Raw genomic sequence first — 12,601 nt, forward strand, 5'->3', positions numbered from 1 at the left:
ATCATGCTTCTCTGGAGATAAGATTCCTCTCCTAAACCCAATGTGCATTTAACAATAGGTTTCTCTCCCACAGTCCGAGAATAGATCCGCCTTTCATATACCCAAAAGAAATACAGGTTTATAGCTCCATGAAGTCTTAAGGAAACCTGATCTAGAACCTCTGTCCTAAACAGTAGTAGCAGTGATGGCATGTAACTTGGTCTTCAGGTGTGTATGCAGACAACATTCATTAGCATGAAGAAAACAGGTTGGTGAAAGATGTGTCTAAGTGTCGCAAGTCAACATCCCCCAACAATCTCAGGAACACTCCTCTGTTTCTCTAACCCATTTCTCATCATGAAAGTGGAAACGTGCTTAAACATTTCTTCAGTTTGTACACTGTTGGAGAAACTCATGACTCCAATAGCTCAAGACCTTTCTGAACTAAAGGCTGCTGGCTTGTGTTGGCTGTTAGATGATTTTATCTCTCTTTTACTCTCCTTCTCCACAAACATGCTGCTTCTTCCCACATGTGTTCTCTAGTAAGCTGATGAGTGTAGTCTCAATCACACTCCCTGCAAGCATATGGATTCTAGCTTCTGTGTCCTCTGGTGTGTGATGAAATGTAACTTCTGTGTGAAAACCCTCCCACACCACCTTCCAATTGAGAGCTTCTCCCTTGTGAGTCTTTCGGTGCCTGGTGATGTGTGGTTTTTGTGTGAAGACTTGCCTACATTATTTGCACTCATTGGGTTTCTTCCTAGTTTGCAAACTCTGGTGACAGATAAAAATCTGTGACATATCACTGATGCCTTACAAACAGTTGCCTTACTCAGCCCCTACTCTGTTTGGGAATGCTATCTCTCACAGAAGATTTGAATGCTTCCTCTGTATTCACTGCCTAGCGTCTTGTGGGATCATCCTCTTTTTCTCACTCTCACTCAAGGCCTCCACTGACTTTTGGGTGGAGGCTGGAAGAAAAAAAGAATGACCTATATTTCTCCCTCTGCTTTTTTGTTTTCAAAATCGGTTTGGAATTTTTATGGACCTCTCATCCTTAACTGTGTCATGGCATCTATGTGGATCAGATGGTGTCCATCCCCTTGAGAATGGTTCACTGGTTACAGGAGCTGTCTTGCAGATGTTTCTGAGAAGTCCCAAGAGCAGTAACTAAAGATGGCATGCTAAATGAGGGACATGTGACTGAAGACGACAAGAGAGATATAGGTGACCAGGATGGATCGCTGACTACATTGTGTCTTCTAAAATAAGATGGTTTGAGGTTAGGACAGATACAGACAAGCAGCTTGGCTACCTGCTTTCACTTGTGTTAAGCCTGTCCCACTATTTTTTTCTCATGTACTAGCAACAGCTGGCATCCACCAAGTGATCCTGTGTGGTACATCAATCATCTTCTTATTCTTCTTTTTTTTTTATTTTCTATGACAGCTTTAGAAATGCAAAAGGTCTGCATCAGCACACATTTTCACATATGAACCAGTCCAATACAACCCAACTACCATTCTGTAGTTTCATTCTTAGACTTCCTTCATAGCTTAGACCTCAGGGACCTCTACCACATCCGTTGAGGATGTCCTCTTCATTCATGTTTCCCTGTACTTTTCTGTCCCCCACAGCCTTCACTTGGATCCCTGGCACTTTGTCTGAAAAGTTACTTGAGGCTATCTTCTTGTGTTCAAAAGAACTCTGATCACTCAGGGTAGAATTTCTTTCTTGACATTCTTTATGAACAGGAAGAGCTCTATGAAAGAAGAGGCCACACAACAGGAGATGCACAAATTTGGAAGACACATTTTGTTTAATATGAGCACCTATGAGTAGATCTGTGTTTATCAACCCAAAATAAGTGCAACTTGATGTTTTGTGTTACTGCTCTGGCTAGGCAAGGGACAGTAATGCCCATTCCTGAATCTGAGACAACCTAACTACCACTGCCTCATGCCTACGCAAAAGGATTGCTTTTCCTCCCTGTCACACAAATCATGTGAAAGACTATCCTCAGGTGTCATGTCTCTCTGTGTTGACCAATCTCAATGTTTGCCTATTTTCCATGCATTGTAACTTCCCACTTCAAAGATACTTCCCTCCATCGACTCACTAGATCTCTGACCCCAATTCACACACCTACTGCCCTCTGATAGTTTTACACATAAGACTTTATCAACCTCAGTGTGATAAGCCAAATCTCCACAAGAGTCTTTTTCAAACAGCGTGGTGGTGAGGTGTGTTAAGCTTCAGACTGCAGTGCTGTCAGCCTGTATATATGATTGCTGGACTTGTAGCTATGCTGCTTCTAAGCAACCGCCCTGAGAACTACAGCAGACTATGGCCTTCGTTTGTGAATGCCACTATGTGGGAAACCTGAAAGAAATTCTTTGGCCCTGATCTAAGTCTGCTCCAGCCCTCGTTGTTGGGGCTATTTGGGAAGTGAGCCAGCAGATAATGGATTTCTCTCTTCTCTCTTTGTACATTTTCAAGTAAATAGTAAAGTCTTTCTAAAGAGGCAAACAGGCATGAAAACCAGACCTAATCTGAAACACTTGGCTGTGCTCATACTCATATTTCACTCAATTGTATTATTCAGCAAATCTCCATTTCCATGGACAGTCTTAAGCACAGAATTCACATGACAACATCCCATTGAAACAATGACTGAATAGAAACATATGCGTTTTTTTTGGAGGGGGGGAGCATAGAGAAAATGTAAAATAAACTGTTCATAATCCAGAAGGAACTTCCATGGTAGAAGAGTTGCAAAGCGAACAAGAACTTGTTTTTTGTCTTGAGCCCTCTCTAATGGGGTGTTGTGGGATATTTTGTGCACCACGTTTTTAGCAAATAAAAGAACTAAATGAAACTGGTATCAATTGTTCCCAGGAGTAAAAGACATAAAAAATGGGTATTAGGTTACACTGGTTTAAGTCATCGACTATGACACCAGTGTGCCGTAGATGTACTAGATTGAGCTCTGCCTGCTCTATGTCCAATCTCCTGTGTGTTAATGTACCCAGGGAAAGAGCACAAGATGGTTCAAATGCTGAAATACATTGGAGACATAGATGCATTCCAGACAACTGGCTTCAGCCAGAGATAGTCTCAGCAGGTGCAGCTTAAATCTAATAGTTTGTATATATTGTATGCAGATACATAGATTGATGTAGAGACAGAGAGGAAATCTTCTGTCTTTTGATTCACTCCCGAGTGGCCACAATAACCAGAGATGTGTCCATTCAAAGTCTTGAGCCAGGAACTTCTTCCAGGGTCCCCCATGTGGGGGTAGGATCCCAATGCTTGAAGCCATCCTCACGTGTTTCCCCAGACCACAAGCAGAATTCTGTTATCTGTGTCTCCTTCTCCGCGGAAGAAATCACCAGACACTGGAGGACATTTCAGAGGCACTTTTATTTCAACCTTCAGTTCCTTCTTTGGGGCAAAGCCCCTGGCTTATATATCCCTCCTATCCGTTAAATCCGTTACCCAGAAGCCTTCAGTTAAGTCAGTTAAGTCCCTTATTTCCGTTACACAGAGAACCTCCTCCCCCCTCCCCCAAGGCCCCTGACTATCTCTCAATCCTCCAATCAGCTTACACACCTGAGGCAAGCAGTAAAGGGCCAAACACAGGGCATTTCCTGAAACCTGTCTCCAAGAGGAAGTAGGGTCCAGGCGCCATCTTAGGGCAGGGCATTGTCAATGCTCCCAACAACTCCCTCTTCTTGTTTTATTAAGTAAGGGACTGTGCCTGTCTTAGGTGTTCCGAGTTCAGGCTCCCCTTACCCGTCAAGGGCTAACCACGTGGCTAGGAACGTGGCGCCTGTCTTAGGTTGGTAGAGCTGTATCGGATACTCTTCCATCTCTGGCTCCCATCCAACATGCCTAACCAGACTTCTGGGGATTCTCTGTTGTGAAGGGCAAGCACAGCTAGCACTAGCAGCTGCTGTATGAAGCGTTCGCTGACCCCAAAGAAATAATTGATAAGATAATGCCCAGGCCTACTAATCCGGCCCATTGGCGTGCAAAGGAAAGACCCTTTAGTATCCAATGTGTCCATTGCACTACCGTGGCAATCTCTACTTTGGTGCTATTTATAGCGGATAACTCTCTGGGCAAATTCAATGCTCGGGACCCATTGGTGACAATTGAAGTAGTAACACACAATCCAGGTAAATGGAGCTTGTATGCATACATAAATAGCATTATAGATAACATCACGACTGCAATTAACTTTAACATCTTCTTCCCATATTCTAGAACTATTAGTACTATAATTACAATTTTTTATCACTACCTTATCAATAAATGCAAAAGCTGATATATCTGAACATCTACCCCTACTGGTGCACAATACCCAAGCATTCCAGGGCAGGGCAGATACAGATTGAACAGGATTACCATATGTATAATTATATCAAACTGAACATCCCAAGTCTCATACAAATAAACCGTGTAAATTATCAAACTAAACATCTCGAGTCCCATTCAAATAAACTGTAAGGCTTCTAAATAGATTAGCTGCAAGTTGGCAACCGAGAGAACCTCAGATAACATGTCCGCCTGTTCTTAAGTCAAGTCCACTCATCAGCTCATGATTAGCAAGCCAGTCCAAACATGTTGATTAAACTGCTCCCATCTGAAGAACCACAGAGGCCTGCCATGCCAGGGCGTACACAGTCATAACCACCAGTAGCTATTGCTGTTACAGTGGCAGCGGTAATCTCGAACTCATACTCTGGCTGCAGGTGGACTGACAGCTCGTTTTCTTTAACTGTCATCATTCTGGGAAAATAGGTGGGTACGCACATCACCACAGCCAGCGGGTACTCGGTTGTATTCCAACATTCTGAAAGAAAACAGTCTATTCCACAAGTTAAGTTAATCTCTGCCTGAGTAGCATTGCTAACAAGAAACACAAATGGACCTCAGGCACACAGGAGTGGGCCTAAAAGAAAAGCAATGTAATTAACCACTGCTACCAATCTCTCAAAAGTATCATTACCCGAATAAAAGTAAAAGCAATTCTGCAACTGGCCTCCAAAAATAATGGACATTGCTGCTCCCACAGCACAAATGGAGGCTTCACCTCAAAAGAATTCGTGGTTATACTCTGCATAGGATTCTAGTAGGAATACTTATGTTCTCTAAATGTACTGTTTTTATCTGTGAGAAAATTTTTGGAAAAGGTAAAAGAATGGCCACTATTCCTAAAGTTTAATTAGTCAATACAATGCAGGGTGATGGTACAGTAGAATTACTAATATTAACACTCACCTGAAAAATAACAACTAGCTTGTACTTTGGGGATCTATATCGATCCCTACTCCCCCTTTCTGTTTATATAGCATACTTTTAATCTTTTTTTTCTACGCTTCCATAGCTTTATTACCTCTTGGCACCATCTTTTAGCCTGTTCATACGCTAACTGCTTTACCAAAGGCATTGCTGACTCCACCTCCCCAAAAATTCTTGAGGTAGTTTGAATAAATCTAGCTGCAAAATCAACATAAGGCTCATTGGCTCCTTGAATAACTTTGGAGAGACATCCCTGTAGAGCCCCACTGCCTGTTCTAAATTCCACTGGGGGTTTCCTGCAGCAGCATTACGCTGCACAATGTCTGAACAAAACTTTTGGTATCCCACCTTCCAAGAAAAAGCATGGGCAGAAATTGAGCTATTTATAAAAAGAGCTCCATGCCCCCAACAGCTGGGGTCACACACCAGACAATCTGATAATCTGGTTTAAGGAGAAACTGGCAGGAAATAGCAGGACCTAGGTGCTTAACAAATACTAATATATAATATATAAAAGCCTAATATACTTGCTTGTCCTGTCGATCTTCCGATTCAAATGCCATCATCTTGGCCAGTACCCGAGCTTTCACAAAACTCAGCAGCAGGAGCTTGCCAGACAAGCCTCTCAGGAATCCACCTTGAACCATTTTCATTTTTTGGGAAAATGTAGACTGATCCTCACCCCCAAATGAGGACAGGATCTGGGCCTTGGGTCTGAGGTTCCAGGTTGCTTACTGTTATAGGGTTAGTATAAAGTGAAAACTGTCAAATAATAGCTTTACTAAACATTTATCCCAAAGGCCTACTTCCTGTTATAAATGAGACAGGAGTACAGGTTTAAATAAATGTATCAATGATATAATATATTTTAAAAACAATTATTAGTAATTTAAATTAAATAAATTTAAGAAATCCATGTTAACTAGTAATCTTATTCAAAGTACATGAGTTTGTAGCAAAGGTTTAAAATCACTTAGATATTTTTTACAATCCTATCAGAAAGCTCTGGGAGTGTCTGCAGAATTCAGAGCTCAAGGTAACCTGCTTTTGTTGATGATATGCAAATTATATGCATGTATTAATTTGCCTGCTTTTTAAAATGTTTCCTACAGGAAATTTAAACTTAATTCACAAAAGCTAGAATACTTTCTGACCAACAAACAGACAGTAACACATTATAAAAATTTTAAACAATTTATACAGATGACAAACATTAAGACACACATGTGCGCTCACACACACACAGACACATGCTTTTGGAGAATTAAAAAAAATTATTCTCAATCAAACTTAGCAATAGTAGTGTTCTGCAGAAACCAGTAGCTGAAAAGTCATCCAGTAAATAGTCTTGAACAAAGACCTTGAGAAAGAAAAGTCACTGCTATGAAATCTTTTCATCATTGCAAGAATGCGAATTTTAGTCTTCCCAGTAATACAGCTATCCTAAGAATATGTAGTGAACAACCAGATACAACTGTAGAGCTAAATCATTAAAAGTGCAAACTAAAATTAAAAACCTTCACAACTCCATGGATGTATACAGATGTATACATGGATTACAGAATGTTACTACATTTGGCAATAATCTTAATCCAATCAATCTGATTAACTGTCTCCACAAAACGGGAGATAAATACGTTGGCATTCTTGAGGCCTCATAAGAATACCAAGGGAAACCCTAGAATTGGAAACTTTTGAATTGTTGGATGCCCCTTTAAGGATGGCTAAAAATATCTAGAAGAAGGTTTTTGTTGTTGTTAGTATAACACATTATAGGTTAGACTTCGTTATTGACATGAAATCATCACTCAAATACCTTTAAAACAAATACAAAATCTTTACCAATTTAAAGCAGTGAGAAGTTTGTTAACCCGCCGAAAACACAAGAATTTTTAAACTATAAAAATGCATTATATACAATAAATACCACATTAATTTAACTTATACCTTGAAATAATTTAATAGTGAATTAGAGTTTACTTGTATAACAAATTATTTGCGATAAAATTTTACATTTTTGAAAGCATCACAAATGAAACCTGAAGAATTACAAGAGATAAAATCTTTTTTTTTTTTCTTGACCTTTTCTTTCTGATCATACTAAAAAGATATTTAAAAGGTAGAAAACCAGGCAAGAGAAAACTTAGGATCAGATAATGGAGGTCTGAATGAATGAAAAAGTGGTCACCGGTAGCAATATAAGGCCTGACTAACAAAATCAGCATCCCAAGAACTACTATCAGAGCAAAGCATTTAGCAAAGCTTTTAATGGGTGGAGAATCCTCAGAAGACTCACATCCAGAGACCTCTTCCTTATCCTCCAAGTCTGACTCTCCTCACTCACTTAACAATCTCTGCAGCAGGTGCTGCATGCACACCGTGGAGGACAAATTCCCCATTGCTCTAACCTTTCTCTAGTCACTCAACCGTGAACCTTCTTGTTGCCAACTGCGAACCTTTTTATTTTTGTTTTTGTTTTTCTTGACGCTAACCTGCGAACCTGAGGTGCACGTCCCCGCCTAGTGCGGCTTCCTGAGCAACAGGTTCAGTTGTAAACTAATTCCCACTATAAGCGGCTCCCTGAGCGATCTGCTTAGCCACTTACCTTCCTGGTATTCACCAGCTAACTTCTATCCGAGTCACGGTACCAGATATCTGTGTCTCCCGTGCTGCGGAAGAAATCACCTGACACTGGAGGACGTTTCAGAGGCACTTTTATTCCAACCTTCAGTTCCTTCTTTGGGGCAGAAGCCCCTGGCTTATATATCCCACCTATCCATTAAATCCATTACCCAGAAGCCTTCAGTTAAGTCAGTTAAGTCCGTTATTTTCGTTACACAGAGCACCTCCTCCTCTCTTCCCCAAGGCCCCTGGCTATCTCTCAATCCTCCAATCCTCTTACATGGCTGAGGCAAGCAGTAAAGGGCCACTCTCAGGGCACTTCCTGAAACCTATCTCCAAGAGGAAGTAGGGTCCAGGCACCATCTTAGTGCAGGGCATTATCAGTGCTCCCAACATTCTGTAAGTGATGTGGAGAAGTCAGGACATGAATTGGTGTCCATATGGGATCCCAGCGTGACCAAGTGAGGACTTTAGCCAAAGGATGCCATACTATGCCGTAGTGCAGCTTTTGGGGAATAAAACAGTAGGTGGTGATCTCTCCTTTCTATCTCTCTCTATCTCTGTGCTTGAGTCTCTCTATAACTCTTCCTTTCCTTTCTTTTGATAAGTAAGTCTTTGTTTTTGCTAAATGGAAATCACACTTGAATTGAACTTTGGCAGCCCTTACACTACATTTGACTCCTTAGAGTTGAATCACAAATATTTCCAAGGGGACTCCTTTGCTTATTTCAAAACAACAATGCTACTTACCTCTCACTGTTGTGAGCTCTTCCTTTTTCTTCCCTTCTTTTTCTTCCCGTTGCTTCCCATGATACCCAGCTTCTGGCCATACTCATCCCCATACCATATTAACAGCTCACAGCCTGGTTTGATGACCTGGCAGGTGTGGTAAAATATCTGCCTGTGGTACTGGAAGGCCACCAAATTCTGCTCCTCATCATTCCGGGCACAGTTCACATACCTGGGGTGGAGATAAATGCTGAGTTTGCATGCTCTGTCACGTTTAAATCTCATGTGCTCTGTAATAGCCTCCACCTTGCTTGAATCCCAATTCTGCAAGAGCTCTCCCTGCAAACTTATACCTCTCTCATGAGATCACTGAACTCCCAGGTACAAGTTGTAGATACAGTGTTCATTGTGATAAGCATGCTTTCTTCCTTCCTTCCTCACTAGTCATCCTCAAAACGCAAGCCCACCTTACTGCCACCGTGACTGCCATGAAGCACACAGAGTTTCCCTAAACTCCAAATTTCATTCAGTTATCTGCTAAAGAATTTGATGAGTGGACACACTTCTTACATCTAGCTTTCCACACAAGCTCCACAACTCAGCTTTCCCAAAGACAATCCTTTGGAGTCCTTTCTCTTGGATCTTTCTCCTGGATCTTGGGAGTCCAAGATCCAGGTCCAGAAATGTAGAGAAGTCTTCATTATTTCTTATCCTCTCACAGAACTGCTCACAGAAACCCTTGTCCAGATGCAGCTTCCTTCTCTCATCCACTTCCCAGGATTGGTTTTGTTTTGTTTAGTTGATAAAGATTAGCATTTTATTTTTATTCTAGAGGCAGAGGAGCAAAGAGGACAAGGGGCAAAAGACAGAGATGCCAGGAGAACGGGTGGAGTGGGGACACAGAAAGGACACAGTGGCAGGCAGGATCTTCAACCAGGTCTTCCACGTGGGCACAGAGGTCAAAAATTGAGGACATTCTGTATAACTTCCCTGGATGCATGGGGAAGCCACTGGTTTGGCAGTAGAGCAACCAGTACTTGGGATGCAGGCTTCACAGTCACTGCCTTAGCTCCCTGCATGACAATGCCTGTCCCCAGAACCCAGATGTTTCCTCTTTTTTTTTTTCACTGTCTCATGGATCGTAGACCTTCTGTCCTAAGTTGTTCTGACAGTATATAATTGTCAAAAAACTAGGAAACATTATGCCAGGCACCAATCTCATGGAATCGCCATGTATTTAGGAAATTTTTGACACTGGAAGGTCTTAATCAACGCTAATTAAAGAAACAGTGATTCTAATGGCCCCAGTTGATCTAGATTCCTCAAGGCCCATCTTTGTGTTCTGTTTATTAAGCATAGTGATTTATGTTATGATAAAAGAAATAGTATTTATATAGAATGTGCCTTTAGAAACTGGTCATGACATTCACAGGTCATTAGAATAAACATGAAAGAGGACATATAATGTAAAAGTCATGAGGAAAGTAGAGGAGAAAGGAAAGTGATCTTGTCTTGGAGAGAAATATCCTCTGTAGTTGTAGCATGCCATGGCTCTTACCTCATCCAGTTGGCCAAAGAGGTATACTTTCCATCCACGTACTCATGGCTGTTCCTGCCCTTGGCTATCTGAGTTTCAGAAAAATAGGTTAATACGTTTCTGAAATGGGTGTAGCTTAGCAGAATTATTAACAACTCTATCCTCATGTTCTGTGACATTACATGAGTCCAACATATGTTGAGACTTCACATAGTGTTGGTACACATTTATTCTGTTTTATTTCCCTACAGTAGAAGCCCACGGAGGAGATTGCCACTGCTTTATTTTTAACAGCCCAGTAATCTTCTCTATGCTAATATTTATTTAATTTTTGGAATTATTTATTTTTATTTCTAAGTCAGATGTACAGAGAGGAGGAGACAGAGAGAGAGAGGAAGACCTACCGTCTGAATAGCCACTCTCCAAACTGACCACAGCAGCCGGTGCTGTGCCGAACTGAAGCCAGGAACCAGGAAACTCTTTGGAGTCTCCCATGCAGGTGCAGGGTGCCAAAATTTGGGCCATCCTCATCTGCTATCCTAGGCAACAAGCAGGGAGCTTGATGGGAAGTGGAACTGCTGGGATTAGAAAGAGTGCCCATTTTTATCAAAGCAGGTTCAAAGTGAGGACTTTAGCCACAAAGCCACGACGCCGAGCCCTATGCTAATCTTTACAGCATGGTTGATCATGTTGGCTCAACTCATGCCATCATGTGTAGAAGGACACATGAACCAGTCTCATGCTAGGCAGGTGAAAATCATCAGACTGGAAAGGGATGTGCTTCTTACCTGCCAGCTGTATCCACTGTCAGGTTTCTCTTCCACTTCTGTGATCTTGCCCTTAAAACGACCAAAGTGCAGCCCCAATAGCAGATCAGATGCTTCATTAAATACTCCAAGCCCAGTCTCTGGAATGCTTGATGGGCCAATTCGAAGTCCAGGGGGCACATTGAGGAGAGCACGGCTAGGATGTCCCTTTTCCACTGGATTGTCCTTTAGAAACACGGGGGGGGGGGTCCATGAGCAGCACTGCTCTTCAGGAAGCATATCTGACACTTCTCACAATCTGGAGATGAGAGTGGAAGGGATTAGGAAAGTACACCAAACGTTGTTGGCTATAGAGAGCATCAGAAGCAGCCAAGTGCTCACATCACTCAGCCTCAGTCTTGCATCCCAAGTTACCCGAAGACAGAATGATGTAAGACCAAATTACAAGTGGAATTTCAATACAGACTATGGGATTTTTCTTTGTGGATGTGCCAAAGGGTCACTTACACAGGTAGTCATCATCCTCAGTCTCACTGAACTCTTTGTATGTCTGACCCTTTCTTCCTTTCAAGTTGTACATCTGAAATGCTTCATTCTCATCCTTTCTTCTGAGTTCTGAGATGGAGAGACTAAGTCAGTGAAGTTATCAGTTCTTTTAGGTTTAATGTTTCAAATAAAATTAAGGGCTTTCAAGACAAGGAAAAACTGCATGCACATTTGTTTTTCATTACAATCTCTGGTTTTAATTCATTTCCCCTGAAGTTTGAATATCTGTTTATTTAAAAGGCAAAGAATGACACATCTAGAGATTGAGACAGCACTTGAGAGAATCAGAGCATACAGAAGGCAGAGAGAGGTGGGGAGGTTCACTTTTTGAGTAACCTGGATAGCACCCAAATCAGTCTCAGATCAGAAAGCTTTATTCAGTTTTCCCAGAGAGTTGTAAGACCTCAATCACTTATCTCCTCACCAAGTGTTACTAAGTTGTATATCAACAATTTGCAAGAGTCAGAGATAGGGTCAGTTCTGAAACCCAGGCACTCTGCCATGGGAATCAGGCATATTAACTACCATCTTCACTCCTAGCACAACTGAATTCCTCTCCATGAAGTGTTTGCATGTAGGCTAAGTAACCTGATCCCAATTATTTTTTTTAGATCATCCCCAAAGAGCTTAAAATGTAATCATGTTTCTAGAGGCTCTATTTGTTTTGTGTTGAATGTAACCCAAGCATGCAATTGCATCCCTCACAGCTTGACCATCCTCAAAAAGCTTCACCCTCATTGCGCTTCCCAGTGGGCCTAAAGAGACAACTCCTGAAATTATTTTCTTACTAAGTTTTTGTGTAGAGTGCTGTCCTGAGCTGTTTGGTTCCTTAGGATGGAACACTGCTTTCCGGCCCTTCTTTGAGCCAGTTATGTTTAGTAAATTTGCTATTCCTGATGATTCCTTCATACTGATTTCATTATGTAAAGGCCCGCTGGAATTTCCCTTTAATGAGAAAATAACATTTTTTTTTAAACTCACTGTTCAGTCCAGTTGTCCTTTGAGATTGCAAAGTGTTTTCAGGTACATGGCATTCTTTCAAGTATCAGCAAACATGGGAACTATGTGAGGTGATTGAATCCTGAAGGGAAAAGCAGTGTCTGTGTTTCTAGTG

The 12,601-nt window shown here is 41.5% G+C and overlaps 1 protein-coding gene across 1 annotated transcript; it reads right to left on the minus strand.

Annotated features, from left to right (window-relative positions):
• Positions 1-4,586: 4,586 nt before the first annotated feature.
• LOC131478700 (histone-lysine N-methyltransferase PRDM7-like) lies at positions 4,587-12,396 on the minus strand. Its single transcript, XM_058659284.1, is given in 8 exon segments — positions 4,587-4,773; positions 7,779-7,818; positions 8,724-8,869; positions 10,196-10,263; positions 10,963-11,184; positions 11,187-11,239; positions 11,449-11,556; positions 12,276-12,396. Coding segments are annotated over 8 exon segments (945 nt in total).
• Positions 12,397-12,601: the final 205 nt, after the last annotated feature.

Source organism: Ochotona princeps, chromosome Y (genome assembly GCF_030435755.1).
Source record: "Ochotona princeps isolate mOchPri1 chromosome Y, mOchPri1.hap1, whole genome shotgun sequence".
NCBI lineage: Eukaryota > Metazoa > Chordata > Mammalia > Lagomorpha > Ochotonidae > Ochotona > Ochotona princeps.